The sequence below is a fragment of the Otolemur garnettii genome, unplaced genomic scaffold (genome assembly GCF_000181295.1).
Source record: "Otolemur garnettii isolate 467f Iridium unplaced genomic scaffold, OtoGar3 scaffold00174, whole genome shotgun sequence".
Lineage (NCBI taxonomy): Eukaryota > Metazoa > Chordata > Mammalia > Primates > Galagidae > Otolemur > Otolemur garnettii.
The window spans coordinates 3,514,098-3,541,603 of record NW_003852569.1 but is presented as its reverse complement, the minus strand read 5'-3'; the positions used below and the strand labels follow the sequence as shown (position 1 = coordinate 3,541,603).

General features: G+C 40.7%; 1 protein-coding gene and 1 pseudogene across 1 annotated transcript; both read right to left on the bottom strand.

Annotated features, from left to right (window-relative positions):
- Window positions 1-4,751: 4,751 nt before the first annotated feature.
- LOC100947937 lies at window positions 4,752-6,841 on the bottom strand (annotated as a pseudogene).
- A 1,171-nt stretch (window positions 6,842-8,012) lies between these two features.
- Window positions 8,013-26,759, bottom strand: LOC100947614 (neuroblastoma breakpoint family member 6-like protein). Its single transcript, XM_003800447.2, has 10 exons — window positions 26,747-26,759; window positions 26,335-26,544; window positions 20,966-21,068; window positions 18,470-18,702; window positions 17,430-17,432; window positions 15,793-15,844; window positions 14,817-14,968; window positions 13,198-13,305; window positions 12,067-12,186; window positions 8,013-8,023 (listed from the first exon to the last, which is right to left on the bottom strand). Exons 1-10 carry the CDS (start codon window positions 26,757-26,759, stop codon window positions 8,013-8,015), a joined length of 1,005 nt encoding a protein of 334 aa, XP_003800495.2.
- Window positions 26,760-27,506: the final 747 nt, after the last annotated feature.

The following is a 27,506-nucleotide window of genomic DNA, read 5'->3' as shown; positions in this document are numbered from 1 at the left end:
AAAAAAAAAAAAAAAATAAATAAATAAATAAATTCTAGTATTCAAATAGCACAGTTGGGTGATGATAGTTAACAGCAATATATTGTGTTTTTCAAAATAGCTAGAAGATTTGAAATGTTCCCAACACAAAAAAGCGATAAATGTTCAAAGTGATAGATATCATAAATACTCTGATTTGATCATTTCACATTATATATTTGATCATTTCACATTACAACTGTGTGTGGTGTACATGTATCAAATTATCACATGTATCCCATATGTATAGTTCTTATGTATAAATATAATAATGATAATAATAAGCAAAGAGGGAACTTCTGGAGGTGATGGATTAGGTTTAGTGCATACATTGTAGTGATAGTTTCATGAGTGTATACTTATCTCCTAAATTCATCAAGTTGTGTTCATTAAATATGCACACATGGCATACTTTTTGTATGCCAAGCATATCTCAATAAAGTTTTTTGAGGAAAAAAAGGGTGCAGAAAATAAGAAAATATAGTTAATATGACTCTGTGATGAATGGGCAACAAGTAGACAAATACAGAAATTAAGAAAATACAAAACATTTGTAAAAAGACTTATATAAGAATATCCATTCTGGCTTGGTGCCTATGGCTCAAGCCACTAAGGCACCAGTCACATACACCTGAGCTGGTGGGTTTGAATCCAGCTTGGGCCCACCAAACAACAATGACAGCTGCAACCAAAAAATAGCCAGGCATTTTGGCAGGCACCTGTAGTCCCAACTACTTGGGAGGCAGAGGCAGAGGCAGGAGAATCACTTGAGCCCAGGAGTTGGAGGTTGCTGTGAGCTGTGATGCCATAGCACTCTACCCAGGGTGACAGCTTGAGGCTCTGTCTAAAAAGAAAAAAAAAAAAGAATATTTATTCATAGTAGCCTTCTTCACTATAGCTCATCAACTGTGTGTTGTGTATACACGCATTGGAACAGCAGTCATGAGTAACACCCAAATTAACTAGATACATAAAACAACATGGGTACATTTTAAACATGAAAAAAAAACCACAGCAGAGATGTGAATTATGTGAATTTCAAGAAAAACCCACACTAATTTATGGTGGCGGACCTCACAATAATAATTAACTAAGTGGAGGAGGTGGGACTGTCTGGAAAGGAACTCTATGGATCTTGTTGAGATGATGGAAATTATCTTTCTTTCTTTTTTTTTTTTTTCTTAGACACAGTCTCATTCTGTTGCCCTAGGTAAAGTTCCATGGCATTATAGCTCACAACAAGCTCAAACTCTTGGGCTCGAGGATCCTCTTGCCTCAGTTTTCCAAGTCGCTGGGACTATAGGTGCCTGACACAATCAATACCTGGCTAGTTTTTCTTTTTTCTTTTTTTTGCAGTTTTTGGCTGGGGCTGGGTTTAAACCTGCCACCTCCGGCATATGGGGCCAGTGCCCTACCCCTTTGAGCCACAGGTGCCGCCCTTTCTATTTTTTTAGTAGACATGAGGTCTTGCTCTTGATCAGGTTGGTCTGGAACTCCTGAACTCAAGCAATCCAGCACCTCAGCCTGTCAAAATGCTGGAATTACAGGTTTGAGCTATCATGTCCTGCTTTGAAAATTTCCTATAATGGTCTGGATGATAATTTCATTTGTCAAAATTCAATAAACGTGTCTATTTAATAACTTTGCATTTTACATTGTGAATTACATTTTACTAATTATTCTTAGCATACACTTGGGGCATGGAGGATGGAAGATGGAGACAAGCCAGGATAGACCACGGCAAGGAGTTTGTATTTTATTTAAGTTCACTCATTTTTATTTTGCTGAAAAGAAAAAAATCCTTTCTAACATTTAAACAATTTCTACCAGACAAAAGACTATGAATATACTCTTTTATTAGTGGAAGCTATGGACAAATCTCCTTGAGAAGAGGCATTTCACATTTTGGGGGGATGGTTTCTGCACAAGCCCAGACATGAGGCCCCCTCCAAGGTTTTAATGACCTACCAGGTCCAGGTGTGCTTTTGAGACCTTTTCTTCCCTTCTGACCAGATGGCGTGGTGAATCAGCATTAAGCCTTGCTTTCTGGTCACAAATAAGGGTCATAGCCAGTGCTGGGAATTGCTGAAAATGATTATGAACACACGGTTGCATTAGTGGAAGCTACCAACACTGCAGGAAAGGAGTCCTTTTACCTTTTGGTATTTTTTCTGCTCAGTGGTGAGACATTAAAATACTATCTGAGTTTCCCAATGCCCAAGGCCCCAGGTGTGTGCACTGCAGGGTTTCCTACCCTTTGCCTGACCACATTGAGGTACAGGAATCAGTGGTAAAACTTGCAATCTGGCTGCAGATAAAGGGTCCCCAGTGCTGGCATTCAGTGAAAACCAAGGGCAGGTCTCAAAAACCAAGGGCAGGGTAGTGGCTCATGCCTGTAATCCTAGCACTCTGGGAGGCTGACGTGAGCGCACATGTGGTGAAAATGAGATGGAGTTAGTCAGGGTAACAATGCAGCTGGTCTAGTTGGTTTAAGTCCTACCTAACCTTTACCTCATGTGTCCCATTCTTGCTGTTTTGTTAATTCAGCTTTAGCCTCAAGGTATATATTTGAGTAGCTTAGGGTATTTGATTTACGAGATTAACTTTTAAATTGGACTATTGTACTGGTCATGGGTAATGTCTCGGTTTTAGTTTATTATGGGTCATGGGTTGTGGCGATTACTGTTGTTGAAGACAGGTGTTAATTACTGTCATTTAAGATAAGGGGTAGTACAGTTCTTGCTTTTAACTTTTATGTGTAAAACTGGTTTTGGAAATGGAAGACCAGAACAGTCTTGGAGAGGCTGCTCTCATTGTTCTCCAGAATCGCTGGCCTTCTGATACTAAAGTTTGGTAGACTTATCCCCAGTCTCTGCAGATTGGCTGATAGTGACAGACCCTTTTCTCAGGTAATGGAGGGGGTAGAATCACTTGGGACCAGCCTGAACAAGAGTGAGACCCATTTCTATTAAAAATAGGAAAAAAAAAAAAAAAACCTGACTGGGTGTCATGGAAGGTGCCTATAGTCCCAGCTACTTGGGAAGCTGAGCCGAGAGGATCACTTGAGCCCATCAGTTTGAGGTTGCTGAGAGCTACGATGATGCCACGACACTACCCAGGGTGACTGAGGGAGACTTTGTCTTTGAATGAATGAAAGACTGTCAGTCCCTGCCCAAAATAGACTCCAGATACTCCACTTATTGATTGGAAAGACTTTACTGCACTCACAATGCTGTACTAATCAGCGTAGATCCTGGTGCACCATACACTTATAGGCAGATGCTGTGTTTCCTTTAATATTTTTGATGTAAAAAGAGTCACAATATTTTGTTGCTTTGTTCTTGAATGGCAGGATGCTGCAGGAAGCACAAATACCTATGTACCATTCTTTCCAAAATGTTTAATTTGATCAGAATATAGGACATTGATCAAGATAAGTACCCTCTCCTCTTCAAAACTTTAACAACAAAACACAGAAATGGAGGAACAGTTTTAGGTAACCCAAAGTGCAATTTAGAAACTTCACTTGGAACTTGGGGAAACAACTCAGTACCACAACTCACCTCTCTGTCTCTCTCACTCTCTCCAGACACACTACACACAATATATATGCATCCTTATCTGCATACCTACACAAAGGCATACGACATTTTTATCTGGATCATACATTAGATAACTTTGTTTTTTTTCTAACACTTAATTTTGAAACAAAGTAATGCACCCAAACTGGCTGCTATGACTCTGTGATCTACATGCAGTGGACATATTGATTGAGTTTCCTGCTTTTTTGTCTCATCACAGTAAACAGAGTCTGCTAGCAAGACTGTACTTATACTCTTATGTAGAGTAATCATGAAAATGACATCCTGCCACTTGTGCGTTATTCTGCTGGTTATAAACAAGTCGTAGGATTTGCCATAGGGCAGATATGTCATAGGGCCACATCCAAGGCCCCAATCAACAAGCCAACATGCACTTCATGATATCCTTTAAGCTGAGCTCAAGTGTTCTATTCATGGGGAATTGTGTTTTACTCATTTGAGATGGCTTTTCCCCTCTTTGCCTATCACAAGTTATGTTCTTGAGATAAGATCTGCTTTCACTAAAAAGCAGATTTCAGTTTTTAGTTTTTCTTAATAGTACAGAGAACTGTTTTTAATTTGTAAATTTTTTAAAGGTTGAAAAATTATTTTATGAAGACTTAAGAAGCACTGAATATAATTACAATTTAATAATATTTCACTTCCAAAATAAAAGTTATTGTAGGTAAGACCATGAAATTTCCTAACACTTGATTTTAATGTATTGTGCTAATTTTCTAAAACAACTTAGAGGAACCCATATTTATAATAGGTGGCGTATTTATGAAAAATCAGGTATATTTTATATATATATTTAAAAAACACACCAAAAATTATATGCAACACAGAGTGCAGAGTTAGAGACTTGTATTTATAAATGCTTTTCAATGCCTGGGATTTGGAAAAGGAGCAGACATCTTATTTTCAAAACCTGAAGTTTTTCTCAGGACATAGAGCCAAAATCATAACTGCCACAGAGGAAAAAGGGAAGCTTTTCCTACTTTAATTGCTCATCTGTGTCAGAAAGTCCTGTATCCCTCAGGTAGGAACCACTGTAATAAGAAGGGAGTCAATAGGTTCTCCCAAAGGAAGACTGTTGCTGAATTATGTCTACTGCCCTGGTCATCAGGTGTAAACTTCACATTTCCCAGCCTAATGGTTGGTAGCACCAAGATGTTTTAGTAATGGTTCATTATAGAGCCAACATTCTTCATGAAATAACCTGGTCTCCTACTGAATCTTCTGCTCCTTCCTTTCTTGGGCTTCTGTTCTTTGTTTTTCTTCAAGTCTGTGCTTTGCTTCAGTGGCTGCATCAATGTCTTTGATTTTTTTTGCAGTTTTTGGCTTGGGCTGGGTTTGAACCCACCACCTCAGGTATATGGGGTCGGCATCCTACTCCTTGAGCCACAGGTGCCACCACAATGTCTTTGATTTCTAAGTTGAAAGTGACATCCTTCCAAAGGCAGCGGTATTCATACTCATTTTGATCTCCCAACTTTCTCACTTTCTTCTTGATTATAGGCAACTTCTTGGTATCTTCAAAGACTATATTTTCCTGTTGCATATTTTGCATACATTACACCATTCCATTACCCTTCAACTGAGCAATAAGAGTTCTTATCATTTGGAGAAAAAAATTCAGCAGTAATTCTGTGTTTTTTGCCTCCATAGAAAGGTTTAGTGTGGAAGACAGTATTTGCACTGTAGCCTGTTTTAGAACAACCAATACTGCATTCTCCTCCTAATTCCACTCAGGGCACTGTGAGGATAGACCTTTTGTAACCATTGGGGAATGTGAGAATATAATGTTCATCATAGTCTAGACACAAGACACAGCCCTGCCCTATGTTGTGCACCCCAATTGACATTTCAGGGAACTTTGAGTTGGTCTGTATATGAGCATTGGATTGTATCTTGTTAAAACACTCTTCATAGCTCGGGGCCTGTGGCTCAAGTGGCTAAGGCGCCAGCCACATACACCTAAGGTGGTGGGTTCAAATCCAGCCTGGGCCGGCCAAAACAACAATGACAGCTGCAACAAAAAAATAGCTGGGTGTTGTGGCAGGCACCGGTGGTCCCAGCTACTTCGGAGGCTGAGGCAGGAGACTTGCTTGAACCCAGGAGTTGGAGGTTGCTATGAGCTGTGATGCCACAGCACTCTACCCAGGGGGGATAGCTTGAGGTTCTATCTCAAAAAAAAAAAAAAAAATTAAAACACTCTTTATAAAAGGCTGAAATTGGTGGATGATGGGGCATCTGCTCAGCCATGAATGTTACACTGTCTTTGGAAACCCCAGGAACTGGTCCTTCGGAAACTAGCTTTGTGTTCTCGTCAGTATCATTTGGGAATGTCCAATGACACTGAAAAATCTCACCCAAAATGGGGTTGTATGGTTTTTAATAACTGATCCTTTCCTTCCTGCATGGAGGACGGAGAGGTACCATTTCACAACCTGAAACATGCAGTCTCGGGGGATCCTTCTGGTCATTAATGCTCACAAGAGGTCTGGATACATGCAAAAAAAGTCTGTATACATTTCTAAAAAAGATCTTCTTTCAAGAATAAATGTTGGAAGAACATTAGTAAGATCCATTCTAAGCCTAAGCTGTGACAAGAGGGGCATGATGATGCTCTTGTGTTCCTCCATAGACCCTGCCTCCCTATCAGTTTCTAGCATCATGTGAGTCAAGAAGGTCAGCATCACTTATTCCATTGCATATAGAAGATTTAAGTGATTCTGTGATGTCTGGGTGCTTCAGAATATTCTCCGAGCTGCTGTGTGTCAAAACTGAGGCACACCCAGAAGAATCTATTAGGCACTTTGGGGATGAGCCACTTTGATGGAATTCATCAGCATCATAGAACTCATCTTTGCTGCTAGAGTAAGAAAACTCTAGGATTATATTTGGATCTAAGTTGACATGGCTTGGAGAAGTGAGACTGCTACTGGGTTGTAAATGGCCACTCCTTATACTATTAGGTGTTGGAGTCTGATAAGGTCCCAAAGTAGCTAATACAGGTCCAACTAGCAGGGAAGACAGATGCTGCTCTGACTTACACAACTGAGCAGGTTCTGGAGGTAAGACAGTCCGGAAGGCATTGTGCTGATCACATGTTCCAAGTGACTAGGCTGACATACTGCATCTATAGGATTCATAGTACTTTTAGCAACCTGCAGCAATACACTGAAGTGTTTAATTGATTCTACCATGTTATTTGTTGTCTCTTTGAAAGTTTCAATTTTCTGTGAAAAATAGTAAGTTTAAATGGAAATAATCAGAAGCATAAGAAGCAACACTGTTGTTTTTTTGCTGGTTAGTAGTCATCTAAGTAACTGTACCAAAATGTACTCATTTAAAGTGAGTACAAGTTGGAAAGGGATTTTTTTATATATTTAGTTTTTATCTAAATCAAATATTTAAATAAAAATTCCAGACATCTTATGGAGCAAAACCCTTATGCTCAATTTGTAAAATTTTTAAAACTCCCTAAAATTGGAGTGATCTTTGACATTAATGGTTGAAAAGGAAATTTCTGGCTTACTGAAAACAGAGCCAAGATTAGCTCTGTTTTATTCCTAAATCAGAGACATAGTATGTAAAAATTGAACGAGCTACTTAAAAGCTTTATCATTTTGATTTGTATGAAAGACAATAGGCAATATGGCTGAGCCTGGTGGCTTACACCTGTAATCCTAGCACTCTGGAAGGCCAGGGCAGGTGATTACCTAAGTTCAAGACCAGCCTGAGCAAAAGTGAGACCTCATTTCTATTAAAAATAGAAAAACTAACTGGGCTTTGTGGTGGTCACTTGTAGTCCCGGCTACTCGGGAGACTGAGGTAAGAGAATCGCTTGAGCCTAAGACTTTGAGGTTGCTGTGAGTTATCATGATGCCATCGCACTCAACCCCGGGCTGACAGAGTGAGACTCTGTCTCTAAAAAGAAAACAAACAACAACAAAAAACTACAGGCAACAGAATAAGTATAAAATAAACTTTATTTTCAGAGGTTTCTAAACCCTTATTTTTTTAAGGAAAATAGACATATGCTGAAGAGCTGATGAATGAACAGTCTGCAGTGGCATCATCCTGGCTTACTCTCCCGCAGCTACTGTAGACTCCAGTTGTATGTAGTACGGGGGTGGGGAAGGAAAAGGGAGGGCCTTTCAGGACCCACCCTGAATCTCGGCATTGGTTCCTTAGGAAGTTATCATCTTTGCAGACTGAAGGACTGGGCTTTCTGCAATCAAACTATCCATTTGGAGTAAAAATCTGAAGTGACCATAAAATCTAGTTCTGATTTTAGATTTGGCTTTTCACTTGTTTTGTTGTTTTAGTTTTTCTCATCAATTGAGGAACTGTTTGTGACTTAGTCTCATTGAAAATAGACAGGAACTTTTCATACTTCTAACATTAGTTGTTACCTGAAACAGAAAAACAAAACAAAACCAATGAAAAAAGGACTTTTTGTCAGGTTTTGGTGATACCTAACTGAGGCTGGAGTGAGAGCTGAGTGATCATAGAGGCTGGGTACAAATTGAGTGTGGCTCAGTAGATAAATTCTTGTGGTGAACTACAGTCTGGAAGGAGAAAGTGAAGGTAGCAGATTAGAGTGACGGTCTCCTGAGATATAATAGCTGGCCTGCAAAGTAGGACACCGGGGCCCCACCACCTCATGATGCTGATGGCCTTGCTCAAAGCTGCTACAGGTGAGTTAGCCAGCTCCCTACCCCCCTCCTCAGCATCAGTTTACTCTCCACTCTGTTCTTCTGGAGAAAAATGAAGGTCTTTCACACCTCCCACATGCCTCTAACATGCACATTGAGAAAGCAGCTTGTTATAGGAAAAAAACTATATTTTGCATAGAAATCCTCCTTCTGAGTCCACTCCCCATTCCTTTTAAATAGAAGAGTGGTGCCAAAGGAAGAACCCTACAATGTGAAAGGTAGCAGGGTCCTCAAACTATCCAAGGACAGTTCCATTTTTGACCATGAAGAGCAGGTGGTGTTAAGAGGCTAAGGACTAGCTAAAGCCAAATGACCAGGAGGTGACAAGCCTGAGACTACAACCCAGGCTTCAAACCTTTTCTACTATATCACAGAGTTTAGGGGAAGTTGGAGGGAAGGCTTCAATCTGGAAGAAGCTAGAAGGCACTAGAACAGTGATTTTTCAACTTTTCTTACTTTACCGGCACACTTGAACCTATAATTAAATTTCTGTGGCACAATTAAATTACATGGTTCAAAAAAAAAAAAGAGTAAAAAAGAATATACTTACTTGATCTTATTTCAAAACTTATTTAATTAATGATCTTAATAATTTTCATGGCACACCCAAGATCCTCTCACAACTTACCATTGTGCCATGGCACACAGGTTGAAAATCACTGCTCTAGAGACTGTTGGGTCATCTTGACTGGCACAGGAATAAGGCTTTACAGAAAGACTCTTGTAAATGGGAGAAGGAATCATCAGAAAGAGAAAAAGGGAAATTAGCAAACAAAGAGCACCAGGCAGAGACCAAGCTAATTCCACAGCAGTTTGCTCCTTTGCCCATTTCTAGGAATATTTTTAGTAGATGAACTAACAAAGTTGTTAATGAAGCTATTAAATGAAAGATGAAAAAATACTAATTTCTTATTCTCAGGTGTTTACCTAATTCTTTCCAAACTACCCTTAGGGAATGAAAGGTATAAATGGTGGCGCTCAGAGACAAGGCTACAGAGGAGATGGTCAGGCCAGGTTTATTGAAAGGGGAGGGTGACCAGCCTGAGTAGTGCAAAGATCGTGTCTGCACCTGAGGGGCAGTTAGAGACCCCTTTTATATGGGATCTGCAGAGGGTAGGCACATTCTACAGGTTGCCTGTCAGGTTAGGGTCTTTTGGTAAACTGCTGGGGGATGAGGCTAGCCAGATTCTTTATGCCTTTGTTTTAGGAGGATTGGAGGAGGAGGAGAAAAGGATTTGTGTATGGCTGCATTAGGCCTCCAACAGGGAAAATTTCTTTTTTTTTTTTTTTTTTGTTTCCAGTATTTCATTCCAGTGTAGGGAAGGCAACTGTAAATATAAAAGTGGTCCGCTAGAGTTTTAGATCTTATTGCTGTTATAATATATTCTCTTTAGAAGAGTAAGACCTAAAGCCTCTGTGAGATAAAACCCCACATACTGTGTGCTCATTTTAAACTCCAGAGCAGGCAGACAGACTTTGTTGGAATGCAACTCTGTTGAAGACCTGGTTGCCTTGGTCAAGCATGGCAGGGCCTGAAGGTCTGGGCCTAAAAACCCACCTTTAGTAATTCTGATCTATGTGACCGTTAAGCCTGCAAGGATGGGGTTAAAAGCCTCTCCTGCAGAGACACGGCCTAGAGGTTGATAGGTGTGAATGCACTTATCCTAAAACTGCCTAGCCTCCAAACTGCATAGAAACAGAAGCCATAAACCTGCTTTCTGCAATATAATGAGTGCATAGTAAAACTCAAAAGCCTTACTCCCCTCTTGATGATCTCATGCCTCTAGACATACTCCCTTTTCAGCTGTCCCAAGATTTCAAACATTGTTTCTTCTTTGAAGATTGAATTAACTTTAGAAAAGATTGATAATAAGAATGCTTTGCTTGTTAATTAATAGAGTGTATGTGACCAGCCTATTATATAAGGTGATCAGGAACAATAAAGCTTTGCTACTTGCCACCAATGAGCAGGTAGTCTGTCTCTTTCATAATAATAATTCCAGAAGTTTACACCTGTGGTAAAGCTGCCTGCCCCTCATGAAACCCTCACACAATAGCCTCTCTATTGGAATTTTGCTTAATATAAAGGCTGACCAAAGGCAAAACTTCTCAAACTGAAATTCTGAATCATTAGTGGGTTATAAAATCAATACAGATTGCTACAACAGATTTTATTTAAATAATAAGTAGGGGCAGTGTCCCTATCTCCATGGGTAGGGCGCTGGGTGCATACAACAAGCTGAGGGGTTTGAACCGACCCCTAGCCAGCTAAACAACAGTGACAACTGCAACAACAACAACAACAAGAGTTGGAGGTTGCTGTGAGCTGTGACTCCACAGCACTCTACCCAGGGCAACAGCTTAGTAAAAATACTAAGTAGGGCACATTACATGTAGTAAGGGCTTGTTTTTGTTTTTATTACTTAATGTATGCTAGGTCACAGAGAGATGTATATTTCTTACTGTATCCATCATATGGTCAAAAAAGTTTGAGAAACTATTCTATACAGACAGGTTATAGGCTTGATCTATCCATCTACCTCTTTTTCTCTTCTTTTTTTCATGCTATACAAACAAGAGAGAGGAAGGCAAAGTCCACCAAAGGCTGTTGTTAAGCCTTTTCTATGAAGTAGATGCACATTTGGAAACTTCTGTGCTGTGACTTCAGATGCTATTAGATTGATGGTCCTGATCTCTAGCCATGTTACCTGGGAGCTTAAGACTACTAATGTCCCACACCCACCTGAAACCATGTAAATCAGAATCTCTGTATGTGAATCCAGGCATTTGTGTTAGTTAAAAGTCTTACCAATGTCTTATCATATGACAGCATGATTTAAAGCTACTGAGTAAACCCACCCTATTTCCTATATTTTCCTGGTTTATCTCTTCCATCATAGGCTTGTCTTCCTTCTCACAGTTCCAAGTAAATCATTCTCTTTCCCAAACTTCCAAGGCAAGGATTATATTATATTGTATATTGATATGAGGGTATAAACTATTAGGTTACAATGTTTGCATTTGTTAGATGGAGTGCCTCTTGTAGTTGGGTCCCAGGAGGTGTGCCATATACACCATATATGCCATATACACTTATATTGTGTCTATTAGGTGGGAGCCGCCAATCACCCTCCCTTCTTTCCTCTCTCCCCTCCCCCCAACTTGAATTGAATTGAGTTTTTCTCTTGTGTGGGAGTGTATTTCTTTGTCTAGTGGCTTCATATTAGTTGAGTACAGTAGATACTTGCTTTTCCATTCTTGTGATACTTTACTAAGAAAAACTCCATCCAGGTTAATACAAAAGATGATAGGTCTCCATCTTTTTAATGGCTGTATAGTACTCCACGGTATACATATACTGCAGTTTGTTAATCCATTCACGGGTTGATGGGCACTTGGGTTGTTTCTGCATCTTGGAAATTGTAAATTGAGCTGTGATAAACAATCTAGTACAAATGTCCTTACGAGAAAATGATTTCTTTTCCTCCTAGGTACATCAAACGCAAGGATTTTATTCAATGTATCTATCTGGTTCTTTACAGCTTTGGCCTTTGGATTCCCTTTCTAAAGGCTAATATCACTAGGACTCCCTGAAATCAAGTAGCTGGGCTTTTATACCCCTGCAATGGGCAGCTCTGGCCTCCTCATTGTCTTCTGAGTGTGGCAAGACAATGGCTGGGTGTGGCAAGAGAAAGGAGCCATCTGAAAGTAACCTCACATTGTGGGATTTTACCGCTTACCTCTAGAAGTACAACTCAGACAAGCAGGAAGTCTCTGGTATTCTTCCCAGACGACTCTGTTTTCATCACACAGCTGGGCAATGGAATCTAGGATCTGCCTGTAGAGGTCAGAGTTGTATCCTGTTCCAGGAAGTAATTATAACTTAGGCAAGTAACACATGTTTACTTAAGAGAATGCTTTATGTCCTTCCATTCTATCTTGGTCTAGGAAAAAAGTCATGGGAACTCAAGGGCTGGGGACAGAAGCTTAATTTTCACATATCCTCAACAAATGCCAGCCAATTCACACATGTGCTTTCCCATTAAATAGCTGTTGCTTTGTGTGGGAAGGGACCGGTTACCATTCTTCAGGCCTAGCATGATGTGGAATGATGCTATCTTGTTGAAAGCAATATAGGAGGAGGGTTGGGTGTGGGAGGAACCACCTTGAGGACCATGAAGTGTAACCAAGGTGAAAGGGAGGCCTATGAAGATGGCAGCAGAGAAGATGCTCATTTTGCTGAATAAGGAGCTCAGAAAAACCTGGGTTCTATTGAATGACACTCACATGAGAAGGAGACAGACAGCAGACAGTACACAGCATAGGAATCACTACAGTGGTCTTTTATGTCAGATGGATCTCAGATGGAAACATAGCTCAGGCTTGGGGAAGTCTCTAAGCCTATTTATTCACCTATAAAATAGGAATAATAGTACCTTCCCTACCTCCCTATCTGGACCATTTGTGATACTTTATGAAGTAAACTATGTCAACTACTTAAAATCTGTAACGCTCTGCCCCAGTGACATGCTCTTAAAAAAATACATGTTGGCTCAGCGCCTGTAGCACAGTGCTGATGGCACTGGCCACATGCACTAAGGCTGGCTGGTTCAAACCCAGCCTGGCCCTGCTAAACAACAATGACGACAACAACAACAAAAAAAAAATAGCCAAGTGTTGTGGTGGCGCCCTTCAGCCTTGGGAGGCTGAAGCCAGAGAATCGCTTAAGCCCAAGAGTTGGAGGTTGCTGTGAGCTGTGATGCCACAGCACTCTACTGAAGGCAACATAGTGAGACTCTGTCTCAAAAAAAAAAAACAAAACAAAACAGGATATATGTTGCCAGAAGCAGGCCAGCTTGGACCTCACCTACCATTTCTTTGGTCAAAGATGCTGAAATGATATTCCAACTTTTCTCGCAGGCAGTCATTGATGAAAAGAGTTTCTTTCAGGTGCTGCTGCAGGTTCTGGATTTCATCTTCTGCAGCCATTCCACCAGGACATGGGATAAGACAGGAGATAAAGAACCCTTGTTGAAAATGGGACCTCTCGTCAAGATCCCTGCCTTTCACCATTTTTCTGCCAACTTGATCCTCTCATCAGGAACACAAGGCTCTTCCTTTAAGAGCTCTTAGGGATTCTAACAAAGCATGGGCAAGTGCTAAGCTAACTCCACAGGGATATCTTGCATACAGGGATGTGGGATATGGAATGTCTTCCACACAGGGATAAGGGAAGTGGACAGGAGGTGGAAAACACTGAGGTCCTCCAGGTAGGGCTTGCCTAGCACTAGGAAAGGCATAGTCCCCTTTCTAGGATGACTTGTAGGTAATAGACAATATCTTCCTTTCCACTAAACACCTCTCCCAAACATCTTTAGCAGATGATAAAGATCTTCTTCTGCACCTAAGGGTGAAACTGAAAACAGAAATGAGGATGCTTTTGCAGGTGGATGACTTAGTAATAAAAGGAGCATATTTGTAGCCACCACTGGCAAAAAGGGGTAGAAAGACAAACCTAACATGGTTTATATTACTGCAAAAAACTCACTTGATAGTGAATGAATTAATACAGTCTTTTTCTTGCCTAGAAGAGGATATAAGGTATAAAGTCCCCTAACAAACTTTTGTCCTCAAGAGAAAGCCAAACAGTCAAGTAAAGGAGAGGAGATAACGGTTAAGGTTTTAACCTATGTACACAGCAATGAGGCTGCTACCCAAAGGGGCCCGTACCTACCTGAGGAAGCTCCACTGGATAGCTTGGAGTTATTTTGGAATGGGGGAATACTAGTGGCATTGCTGTTAGATTCAGCTTTTTCTACAGCAGATATCCTTGTGGTTGACTTAGACTGGCTTATAGCACTGAAACTAAACCCACAAAGATCTTTTATAAAAAATCATTGGTGCCACACAAAGGATGGAAACCCTGGCAGTTTACCCAAGAATTACCAAGCTCAGAGTCTTGTCTTAGGGAAATCATCTGGTGTTTTAGTAGGTACCTTACGGGGAGGCAAGCACCCAAGTGGAGATGGAGACTGGAGCTTGAAACGCAGGAACCATGGTATTGCACTTCCAAAAATATGCTCCAGGCTGCCAACGTTCTTGGACAGCTGGAAAAACTTACTTGGACTGTCCAGGAACTATAATTATCAAGATCATTTGGGGAAAGATAAGATATCCTATCTTACAGAAGGAAGTCTGCTAGATTCTGTACCTGTCCTGCAGTGGTGGTGGAGAGTTTGCCGTGATCCCCTCACTCTCTGCCTTGAGTCCAGAGTAACTGAGGTAAGATGTGGATGAGGAACAGTGCAAATTACCTGACCCACCAGGGACCTGCACTTGGGACTTGATCCCAGAGCCTGATCTTTTCAAGGTGAATCTTTAGGGTCTACATAAGAGATGATAGTTCTCATGGTAGTGGTGAGCATGTTTCCATATAGAAACTACTGGAAAGTTGTTGGAGCTTTATTTTCATTATAAGGGGAGGACTCACTGGCTACATCCAGAGCAGAGGTGGCCTCCTGTGCATCAAACAGGAAAACATTGCTGCTGGGAGGCTGCTGGGAATCACTGTGGCTGGAACATGTCAAATACTGTTCATCTAGTGAGTCCATTAGTGCCTCTTCCTGGAGATCCCTGCTGAGCCTTTTGGGGTAGGCAAGACAAGGGATTAAATCAAGGTAACCTGGAGCCACAGCTTTATAGCTTGTCTTGATATGAAGCTCATGGAAGAGGCACCCCCAAAACCCAAGGGACCATCTTATTGGCGAAGAAGCATAACAGTGCACTTTTGACGGGAGGACAGTGCACTTAAGAGTCAGTGTAGAAGAGGGAGAAGTAGGTACTCAGTGTGCTGGCCTTGTGGCACATGGATGAAGAAGTAGACTCAGCAACTACTCTAAAAATACACTCATGACACACACGACACACAGAGACCTATAATGCTGGCTTCAAAATTCTGTGTACAAATTTTATTTAATATTATATGAAGTAGTCCATTGAATACTGGCTCCTAAGACAATGTAACCTGCCAGGGCTTTTGCAGGTTTTTAGACCCCTATCTCTAAATATTTGATATTTTTTGAATCTAGTTTTCAAGGTAATTTTTCTGGCTATGAAATATTTGCCAACATATTTCAGGACATCCGTGCAGAAACCAGATGAGGCTCTCACTTTGTTTTTCAATCATAAGATACCAAGGACCCCTGGTTAATTTACCTTTATGTCAGACTGACTAGGTAGCTAAACTTAAGGAATTACTGGGAAAAGGGAACTAATACAAGACCTGCAAAAAGAATAGATAACCATTTTTTAAAAGAACACCCCTTTGTATAATGAATGAACAAAATGGGTATAAACACCAGTTTCTGTTTTTTTCCTAGCTCTGGGACCTTTGACCTCTTGATCATTTGCATTTGGAATCCTCTCTAGATTCTTCATTCCATTATCCTTTCATCATTCAGAATTACCTGAGAGCCAGTAGCTCTTGTGTGTCTTCATTCTTCTTACCATTATGATTTTCTGCAAACCAAAAATAGAAAGATCTAATTAGAAATTAAGCAGGTCCCATTTCACACAGTGCAAATCCAGGGCTTATATCATCAGAGACATAACACTCTACATGGGTGTTCAGAACGCTCCAAGAGAATTATTCCAGGAGGGCTCAGGTTGTGTCTTTAGAGAAGTGGCCAGGCTACTCTGAATGAATGAAGACTTCTGCTTCTGAGCAAGGTGGAGTGACAGACTTGTCCTCCCACTTTTAACAACTAAAAAATTGGGGATAATATTTTAATTGCTTTTGACATTGAATAGTATGCAATATAGTACAGTTACAGTGATCCCGTGAGAACAAAAACAAAGAAGGTGAGTCCTACAATTGTCCCTGAGATTTCTACACAGCAGAGCAGAGAGGTAGGACCTAGAAAGAGCCTGGTGGTAAGTTCAAAGAAGTCCAGGAGGCCAGACATCACAGGACAGAATACTAGAGAGGAGATTACTGTAAGAGAGAATGCCTTAAATATCTGTCTTTAATCTTCAGCTAAGTACCAATTAGTACATATGTGTGAGGAAATTATCCAAAATATGGGAAGAGCTTCTTGAAAAGAGTAATTTCTGCAGCATATTGAGCTTCCAATAGCTGATGTTTCCACCAGTTAGGGTGAAAAAGCTTTTAATAAAGAGGGCATTGATCAAAAGAGTATTGACCCAGAATGTAAACTATGGATTTTGAACAATAATTACATGTCAATTTAGGTTCATTAATTGTCAAAAATATACCATGCTGGTGGAAGATACTGGTAGTGGAGGGGGCTATGTATGTGTGGAGGCAGGGAGGTGTATGGAACCTGTACTTCCTACTCAATTTTATTATGAATCTAAACTGGTCTAAAAGCTAGGCCTATTTTTAAAAAAGAATATTTCCCCCATAATGGGAAAAAAATAGCCATAGACTAATAGTGGCTCTAGTTCTGCTTTTAAAAAATTTAAAAATCAGGTGCTGTAGCATTATTGTAGCTCACAGCAACTCAAAATCTTGGGCTCAGGTGAACCTCTTGCTTCAGTTTCCTGAGTAGCTGGGACTACAGGTGCCTGCCACTATGCTTGGCTAGCTTTTTCTATTTTTATTAGAGACAAGGTCTTACTCTTGCTCAGGCTGGTCTTGAACTCTTAAGCTCAAGTAATCCACCTGCCTTGGCCTCCCATAGTGCTAGGATTACAGGCATGAGCTACTGCACCACACCAAAATATTTAAAAACATACAAAATGCAAAAATATTCAACACTCAACTAGTTACAATTCACAATGTCTGGCACCAAATCAAATAAGGCTAGGCTTACAAAGAAGCAGAAAAATATGGTCCATGATGAGGAGGGGGGAAAAGAATCAATTTAAATCAACATAGAAAAGACACATTTGAGAGAATTTGTAGACAAAGATATTGAAACAATTATTATAACATAACTATATTCCTCGAATTAAAGAAGGTAGAGGAAAATATGAGATGATAAGGAGATATATGGAAGACTTAACTTTAATTAAACTTAAAATAGATGAGAAAAATGTCTGGGATGAAAGATATACTGGGGCTCAGCGCCTATGGCTCAACCGGCTAAGGCACCAGCCACATACACCTGAGCTGGTGGGTTCGAATCCAGCCCGGACCTGCCAAATAACAATGACGGTTGCAACCAAAAAACAGCCGGGCGTTGTGGTGGGTGCCTGTAGTCCCAGCTACTTGGGAGGTGGAGGCAGGAGAATTGCTTGAGCCCAGGAGTTGGAGGTTGCTGTGAGCTGTGATGCCACGGTTCTCTACCCAAGGCGACAGCTTGAGGCTCTGTCTCAAAAAAAAGAAAGAAAGATATACTGGATGAGATTAACAGCAGATTAGACACTGCTAAAGAAAAACTGATGAATTTGAAGGCATAGAAATAGAGGCTATTCAAAATGAAACAGAAAAAAGGGTAAATAAAAATGAACAGAACATTAATTGGCTGTGGGAAAATGTCAAAACACCTAATACAAATGTAGTTGGAGTCTTAAAGAAGAGGAGAGAAAGAATGGAAAAAAAGATATGCAGTATATGTGCCATGATTTTTTCAAATTTGATGAGAACTATAAACTTGCAGATGCTGTAACTCAATGAAATAAAATAATACATAGAATAAACAGGAAAACTACACAAAATCATAATTAAATTCCTCAAAACGAGGGATGAATAGAAAATCTCAAAAACAGCTAGAGGAAGAAGGACATATTATGTGCAGAGGAACAAAAATAAGAATTATGAAAGACTTCTTGTTGAAAACAATGTAAGCAAAAGGCAGTGGAATAGCACCTTTAAAGTATTTTTTAAGAACAAAAATAAAACTGTCCACCTAGAATCTTTCATCCAGTGACAGTACCTTCCAGAAATGAAGGTAAATTCTTGTTATGCTCATCAAGATGAAGTAAGTCAACTACATCTCTTTTAGCGATTAAAACTAAGTAGTTTAGAAAGATTATTAAAATTAATTACCTGAGTGCTCTGAAAAGAAAATAAAATAGCATGCAGATTAGGACCATACTGTACTAATGTACAATGAGATTAACTTTACATACTTTACTCCCTCCTTTGGGGGACTTGCGAGGAACCTGCAGTCAACTTACTCGTGAGTTTGCTGGCCAGGCTCTCCGCCAGCTGGCCTCCTTGGACCAGTTGCTCACAGAGTCTCTGCCCCTGGTAGTGGGCAATGTCGGTGTTCCTGAGGAGACTCTCAAAAGACTCGACTGTGTTCTTCACATGCTGGGTGAAAAGGTAGCAGGCACTTCTCCCTTCCTGGATTATCTGCTGTAAGTGGGTCAGTTCTTGGGCTTGAGCCTGAATTAGCAAATCATATTTCCTAAGGTGGGAAATAAGAGTAAAATGTAAGAGTGAATGCAGCGAATGGCAGCTCGTTGGCCTTCGGCAGAGACGTCTCTCAGAATGCCCCTAAGGAACTTCCCAAGCTGAATTCTTGCCCAAGTTGTGTGACTTGCCTGTGGCAGAGAGAATAAGAAAACAGCCTTGGGTCTGTTTGCTTTTTCTTTCTTTCCTTCTTCTTCTTCTTCTTCTTTTTTTTTTTTTTTTTTTACTAATTTTGCTTTGAAAAGATGGCCTTTCAGTATCTCACTTCAGCCTAAGTCCATTTCCTTGTAACATACGTCAAGTATTATGCAGTAAATGGCCAAAAATGCCAGATACAGAAATGTTGGGAAGGTACGTCTGTGTTAATTGAAAAGTAAAAAGAACAGTGAAAGGACCCAGGAAAACATTCTTTTGAAGGATATTAAGATAAGCCATAATTGGTAATGAGGCATTTTAAAGTAAATAAAGTTCTGAGCAACAGTTGCATTACTCTATATGAGATTTCATTGTTTTCTAATTATTGTATAAATATTTCGTATGGGTTCCAATGTAGAACGGAGCTCTGTGAGGCTAACAGCTGTTTAAGTATTACCCAACTTACAGCACCAAGGACAGTGCACATGTAAGTAGCGTAGGGGTGAGGGGAAACTTGCCCGTTCCCCAGAAACTTCACTGTGAGAGCTACTCACAATTAAGGCAGATTAATAACAGAAAGGATTTATCTACCATGTACATGAGGAGAAATCACAGAACAATAATCCAAGTTTTCAAAGGAGTTCAGGTAACTTTATTCAGGCCTTTTAGAGGGGAAGGGGAAATTGAGGAGTACATAAATGGTTGCTAGGGAGGATGAATGAATCACGGGGAGAAAGAGATTGACTTGTAGATTAACCTGGAAGACAGTGTTTATCACCCAAATGATTTGGGCCAGGTCCACCTACATTCTTGACCCTCATTCCCATTCCTGAAATATTTTGAGATAATAGTAAAGGAGCAAGGGAGTCAGTTTGAAGCCAGAAAAGTGGCCTGCAAGAGGGAGTCTGAGAAGCTAAGCTGCAGCAGTACAGCTGACCTAGTCTGCTCAGCCTTCCCCACACACCTATGATGATCTAGTTAAGGCTTCACCCTGATGTGAAGATGTTTGTCTCAGGAGACTCTGAGGAGTGGTCACACATAGACAGCAGGTGTTATGATATGGGGAGAGTAAAGGTTACTTTGAAGATGTTTTCTCTGATGATTCTCTTAGATATTTTGTCAAAGTGAAAATCACCTTTCTGTTGTTTAAACATTTTGCATTGTTAGAATGGAGACTACTTTGATGTTACTTCCTATCAGATAAAAATAAAATTTTCTAGGTTAGTATCCTTGCATTTCATTATAAAAGTTATTAGAATTGTAACTGAAGCAGAACAGCATTGAGAGGCTACTCTTGCTGTTCTCCAGAATCTCTGGCTTTCTGACAAATAACTTGTTGGACCTAAAACCCTGTCTCTGAGTATTGGCTGGATAGTGACATGTGGCCAGACCTCTTCCTCCAGTAACATTTGTCCCCTTTGATCCTCTGATCTGGCCAGTCCAGTGTATGCAGAGAAAGGAAAGCCTCTCCAGTGTTTCTTGACCTTGAATGACCTTTAATTCAAAATTATTCTTTATATCAGAGAATCTTATTTTGGGGTGGAATTTCCCTAGCTCCTTCAGTAAACATTCAGTTAAAGCTTAGAAACATGTAATCCTAAACAGGTCTGATGACCTTTACAGTCATCTGCTCCATCCAATGCTTGAATCTCCTCCCTCCTGTCCTATTAAGAAGTTATCTACAGATATCTTTCAAACTCTGATCCCTAGAGTTCCTAGATAGTGTCAGGGGGAAGTGAAGGCAAAAGGGGAAAAGTAGGGGTTCCAGTTCTTTGCCCCCTTCAATCACATAACAGCTCTGTTTTAGTGGGTTTTATGCATTTGAACTTCTAAGATTTCACTTCAGCAAAGGATTACAAATGTTTTGAATGCTGCAATCCACCTTATGTCTGAAACTCTCTAAGGATGGGCAATGGTAGTCCTGAGCAAATTAATAATTCATTTTCCAGGCAGCAGCTGCTTAATTACGTATTTACCTAATAGCCCTACCAATTAATACTTCACATAGTATAAAACTCAACCAAAAGCTGCAAGAAGACACACTTTTATCATGAAGGGCACTTTGTAGTGGCTGTCACATTTCAAACAGAATTCACACACCTCCCACACAGGTGCCTCCTTACCCGAGCCATGCAGTTGGTCTCCTCTCCTCTACCAGCTCCCCTTGCTCAAAGGGCAGCTCCTCTTCCAGCACCGATGCGATGAGGTCTTTGTATTCTTCACACTCTGAGAAAAGACAAACTCACCTCAGTGAAAGCTGGACATGCAGCTGTGGTCACTGCTTACAGGGGAGGAGACAGTCTCCATCCCTGGGACAAAAGAAACCCCAGTACTAGGCTCTACATTGTAATTTCCACATTTTTTTTTTTTTTGAGACAGAGCCTCAAGCTGTCGCCCTGGGTAGAATGCTATGGTATCACAGCTCACAGCAACCCCCAACTCCTGGACTTAAGTGATTCTCTTGCCTCCACCTCTCAAGCAGCTGGGACTACAGGTGCCTTCCACAATGCCCGGCTATTTTTTGGTTGTAGTTGTCATTGTTGTTTGGCAGATCCAGGCTGGATTCGAACCCGCCAGCTCTGGTGTATGTGGCTGGCACCTTAGCTGCTTGAGCTACAGACACCGAGCCAGAATTTCCACATCTTTATTCCTCAGTTCTCCAATGGTTTCTCCATTTTAGTGGGAAGGGAAGAAAAGCTCACATGCAGGTAAAGCAACCTGACAAGATAATTCAACTGGAATTAGGCAAAGTCAGAATTCACAGCTCCTGAGGTCTGACTCTAAATCTTGGCCACTTCGGCAAGCCCTTGCAGACTCCTAAGTAAAACCTCAACATGAAATAGTGCTTTCCTGTGTGTTTGGGAAGACACTGAGGAGTGGAGGATTGATGGTTCTCTTCTGTTGAAAGTTTCAGTTATCCCCAGACATTTCAAAGACTTAAAAATTGATCTGAATACAAGTGTGTAAGAAAATGGATAAGAGGGGAAAAGATCGAAAACACCTGCTAAAGGATGTTGCGTTAGGTTAGAGAGAAAACCAGTGCACACTGCTGTGGCTCTGCTTTAGTAGGTATTCACCATCACGTGAGCATCACCACTACCTCTAGCAGGAACTCTGGTACCGTTACAGATGAAGAAACTGAGACACAGAGACAATAAAGTTAGATTCAAACCCAGGAAGTATATACCCAGGTCCTAGAGTACACACTTTTTTTTTTTGAGACAGGGTCTTGCTCTGTCACCAGGGCACTACAGTGACATGATCACAGCTCACTGAAACCTCAAACTCTCAGCCTCAAGAGCTCCTCCTGTCTCCTGTCTCAAGCCTTCCGAGTAGCTGGGACTATCGGCTTACACCAAGGTAAAAGCTTTTTAATCACTATATTATATTACCTTTATAACAAGGTCTTGGGTGATATCTTCTTCTCTGGCTTGAAAAAATTTTGTCCTACAATTGTGTAACAATTATAATGAATGATATAAAGTATAAAATTAACGTGTAATTTTTTCAAACCTTAAAGTTATGTTTTACTTCTTTAACAAGTAGGCTTTAATTTTTACTTATCTGTCTATAAGAGTAAATTGGATAGCAAACTTTGCTCCCACTATTGATTTATTCAAAAATAATTGTAGAAATTGCAAAGCAAACTCAATGTCAATGTTAGCAAGAATCTTCTTTTAATATTTCTGTTCTTGTGCCCTGTTTCCATGTTTTCTTCAGTCACTGTGAAACCAGAAAAGCAGCCTAGGAGATGGAGTCTGAGAAGCTAAGCTGAAGCAGTGCAGCGAGCCCAGTCTGCCAAGTTCACATTCCTCCCCCCACACCCTGCCCCTGTGATTATCTAGTTAAGGTTTCTCAATGATTGTATGGGTATTTACCTCGGAAGACTTGAGGAAGTGGTCACACGTATAGACAATAGGTGGTGTGATATCAGTAGAGTGAAGGTTACTTTGATATGATGTTTTCTCTGAAGATTCTCTTAGATATTTTAAGTGAAAATCACCTTCCTGTTGTTTAAACATTTTGCATTGTGAGAATGAAGACTACATTGATGTTACTTCCTATCAGATAAAGTTAAAATTTTCTAGGTTGGTTCCCTTGTATTACCATCATGAAAACTATAAGAATTGTAACTGAGGCAGAACAGAACTGAGAGGGTATTCTTGCTGTTCTCCAGAATTGCTGGTCTTCTGAAAATAAAGCTGGTCAAATCTAATTCCTGTCTCTGCATTTGGCTGACAGTGACAGGTGGCTGGATTGTCTTCATCCTCACCAATTTTTTTTTTCTTTTTTTGAGACAGAGTCTCACTCTGTGTGGTGGGTAGAATGCCTTGTCATCACAGCTCACAGCAACCTCAGACTCTTGGGCTCAAGAGATCCCCTGCCTCAGCTTCCTGAGTAGGTGGGACTACAGGCTCCTGTCACAATGCCCAGCTAGGTTTTGCTATTTTTAGTAGATATTGGGTCTCGCTTTTGCTCAAGTTGGTCCTGAACTCCTGAGCTCATGCAATCCACCTGCCTCGGCCTCCCACAGTGCTGCATTATAGGCATGAGCCACTGTACCGGGCCCACCCCCAGCAATTTTTAACAGGTTTGGGATTTTCCAGTGAATTTCCAAATATGGAAGCTAACTTGGAGAGGGAAGGGCCAGCCCCACACTGGCCTGGCCTGCTTCTGCCACTGGGCCTTGTTTTCACTTTGGCCATTTGTCTCATAGCCCAGTCCTAGATGCCCACCTGGAGTTGCTTGCGGGTGCAACGTTTATATTCAGGAAGAGACAGGAAGTTATAGTGTCTTTCATTTCTCCTGGAAACACCCTCAGTCTAACCAGAGTATAAGGAATTGCTCCTTTGAACTTCTGTGGGAAAATAATCTTGCTCCAGACATCAAGGTTTTCCTCTGTGTCTGCTTTTGACTTTCCCATCTCCAGAGATCTGTGACTCCATTGGGAACAGATAGCTTAAATTCTTTAAGGCTGCAGTATCAGCAGAAAAGGAGGCAAACTCTATAAAATAATTTAAAGAGGTTTATTCTGAGTCACATTTGAGGACCATGGCCCAGACCTACGCCTAACAAGCCTTAAGCAAGTAGACTTGTTGTGGTTGGGTAACAGTTTGGTTTTATACATTCAGGGAGATGGAAATTACACATAAAGTTGTAAATCTGAGAAGCAGCACTAAGAAAAGGACTTCAAGGGGAGTGGGAGGAAAGCTTGGCCTGATAAACCAGGAAATCTGGAGGCCCATAAGATTGTGGGTATGAGACTTTACATCTTTTTGTATTGACTTGGATGAAAGTGGAACATTTCTCTTTGTAAAGCATCACAAGAATGGAGAAGCAAGAATCTTATGTACTCAATTCTGATATGGGGACAATTAATGGTTTAGTACACGGTAGGGGGTGGGGGAATGGGAGAGCAGAGAGAGGGAAGGAAGGAGAGGAGTGGGAGGTTGTGGTGTGTGACACACCTTTTGGTGGCAGGACACAATTATAAGAGGGCCTTTATCTAACAAATGCAATCAATGTAACTTGGTTCTTTGTACCCTCAATGAATCTCCAACAATAAAAGAAAAAAGAATGTGTGTATGAGGCAACCTAGGACCAATAGAAAGAGATAACAATGACTAATAGAAAAGGGCAATAATGCCTGGAGGTGCAGAGAGGCCAATGAAAGTCTTGCAGCCCATTTCAAACAAATAGGTGTTTATACTCCTGCAGGCCTTTGCATCTCCCTCTCTCATCTCTTCTTCATGTAGAGGGACTCACTTCCAACTCTTTGGAAGTGCTCCAATCTTTCTCTTTGTTCTTCCTAAATAAAATTTATCTTTGTTGCTCTGAAACTTGTGCAGGTGACTTTGCTTTCTATTCCCGCTGCCTGTGCTGCTTCAGTTTTATTTTCAGTTTCCATTTTTTTTTTTTTTTTTTTTTTTTTTGAGACAGAGTCTCACTTTACCACTGTGCCTTGGTTGAACTTTCTAGCTCAGCCAAGTAACCTAACCAAGTCAACTGGGTTCGGGAAATTGGGACCTCTGACCCATAACAAAATCAATACATGGGAGGTGTACATTGGTTTATCCCCCAAAGATGGGACATTTCAAAGCAGGGGCTTATGGGCTATAGGTGGGTGTAATTTGTAATTGGTAATTTTAATTTGTAATTAAAGAAATGAAGCTTTATCTAAAGGTTTGGAATATTTTAAGTTAAGGAAGTCTGTTAATCAGAACTCCTGACCAGACTCAAGTGATTTTTTTTTTTTTTTATCACTTGAACTACGGACTTGTGTTACAAAGCCTTAGAGCTGTTAATGACTTATAAAGGAAATCTACAGGAAAGGAGGGTGGCCTGATGAGGCTATGTGACCTCCCTTCTCATGGCTAGTATCTCATTTTAAGGTGAAAGGAAGGCTTTGCTTGCTAGTGAAATATCAGAAAAATATTAACCATAGTTTCTCAATAAGGGCTAAGATCAATTAGCTTTCTTGCTAACAGGCATCCTATGGAATTGTGCTTTCACAAGATCTAAAAGGAGTGGAGCAGATGGAAAGGAAACATAACATTTTTTAACAATTGCTAGACCTCACTAACAACTGCCTTTTAGAATCTGGTTTTCTACCTTCAAGAGTTCCTGAGCTAGACAAGATCAGACAACAGGGGTACTAGGCACAGTCCTCATTTCTGCCCCAGGGACAGAATTAATGATGACCATGATCACGTCTCCAATGGGAAGGCAGCTCCTTCTGTTGTTATCAGTCTGCTGCTAGGAAGAGACAAGATGCAGGTGCAGCAGGTCTGGACCCTGTTAATTTGTTTACAGCCATAAATCTTCATCCCCTTTACAACCCCTAAATAAAAAGACAGAGCATCTGATTGTCTCTGCCAACTTTATCTCCCTGTCTTTCACCATGTTGGCCCTTTTACTCATCTGGTAAAAGTAAAATCAACTTTTCTTCTTTCTATCTTAATCTTTGGAGAAAGCTTTCTCAAAACCCACATCCACTAGCCCGCACCCTGACAAGTATATTCTTTGGCCAAAAGGGGGTCAATTCAGTCAGCTGGGGGAGCCTTAAGATTTTATTTTAGTTCAGAGGAGGATGTACTATTACTCTTTCTCCACTAGTGCTGTTGGCACAGTGTTTTGAGAATGAGTGCTGATTAAAAGTTTGAGTTGAATTCTGAGATATTTAAGCCAATTGTCAGGTTATATGTTTGTAGAAGCTGAGAAATGTTCCTGTGCGAGAAAAGAGTTCAGTGCCTGAACCATTTCAGTCTCTACTTCTCTCTACATTCTCCCTGCCAACCTTACTCCTCTGTGCCTTCGTTTTTCCATCCTCTGCAAATTAAGAGTAAAATATCTACTACTTTTTGGAGAGTATGGTCAGGCTAAAATTAATTTTGATGGAGAGAGAAGACTAAAGTCTCGAGAATGTTCATTTCTCAGAGGAAAGATGGACGATCTTTGATCACTTTGGTGACCATGACCCTGCAGGACTTACTGTATTTCTGCAGGCAGTTGGCCAGACAGAAGGCAGTAGCTGTGGATGTGAAGTACTTCTCTGTAAGGTCTCGGAAGTTCTGTTTGGTTTTTTCCAGCTGGGAATGCAAGTACTGATTGGCTTCTAGGGTGCTCATTTCTGCCCTCTGACCAGAAGAAGTGGTAAGAGACGTTTCCATGTTGAAGCTTATGGGGGAAGTAGAGCCAGAACCTGGGAGAAGATTTGAAACAAATAATACATTAAAAACAAGTGAATGGATTATGGTGATGGTTGCACTACCTGGGTAAATTACTAAAGATCTTTCAATTGTACCATTGTAATGGGCAGTAATATGTCAATTATACCACAATTCTTTATATTTAAAAAAGGACTTAAACAGGTCTCAAGAATGCAGATTTTATTCATAACTTACTTTTGGGATACATCTTGTTAGCATCCTACAACTCTGAGAATCCTTAACCACAAAAAAGGCACAAAATGCCTAAACTCAGAGGTACTGCCTGTAACGTAGGCTCTGACAGGACTGCCAGAGGTAGAATGCCAGGTAACAGTCTGGAGTCTCCACAACAGAATTAGAAGGTGGGGACACCATGGAATCCTAGGAGCTCCTGCCTTCCAGTTGCTGAGGCCATGAGGAAACACATGGCCAGGCCACCTGGTCTCTTCTGCAGGTCACCACCAGTGAGGACCAGTCCCTCAGCAGTCATTCTTGTTTTTATGCACCCTTATAACAATAACACAGGCCTAATCTCTTTCTGAAATTTATGAACATTTTCATTGTTTATTATTGCAAGTGCATTGAAAACACCAGGGAATCGATATTTTCCCAAATTCTTCCACTGCCTTAAGGACTGTCATGAAGTCATTTTTTCTTTATTAAAAATTTAAAACTTTCAGGTACTCTTGGTGTTCTTTGGTTTTTCAGTTTTCCACACCATTTCAATATTATAGGAAAAAATTATAAGTGTGGTGGCCCATGCCTCTAATTTTAGCACTTTGGGAGGTTGAAGCAAGAGGATCTCTTGAGGCCAGGAATTTGAGATAATCCTGGACAACATAGTGAGTCCTGTTTCTATGAAAAATGAAAGGCTCGGCACCTATAGCTCAACCGGCTAAGGCGTCAGCCACATACACCTAAGGTGGCGGGTTCGAATCCCCAGCCCGGACCCGCC

Coding starts and splice junctions, on each gene's coding strand:
- LOC100947614 (XM_003800447.2), bottom strand. Junction 14,969..15,792: donor CAAGAGCTACTGGCTCTCAG/GTAATTCTGAAT, acceptor CTACCCCAAAAG/GCTCAGCAGGGATCTCCAGG. Junction 13,306..14,816: donor CTCTGCTCTGGATGTAGCCA/GTGAGTCCTCCC, acceptor GAATGGCTGCAG/AAGATGAAATCCAGAACCTG.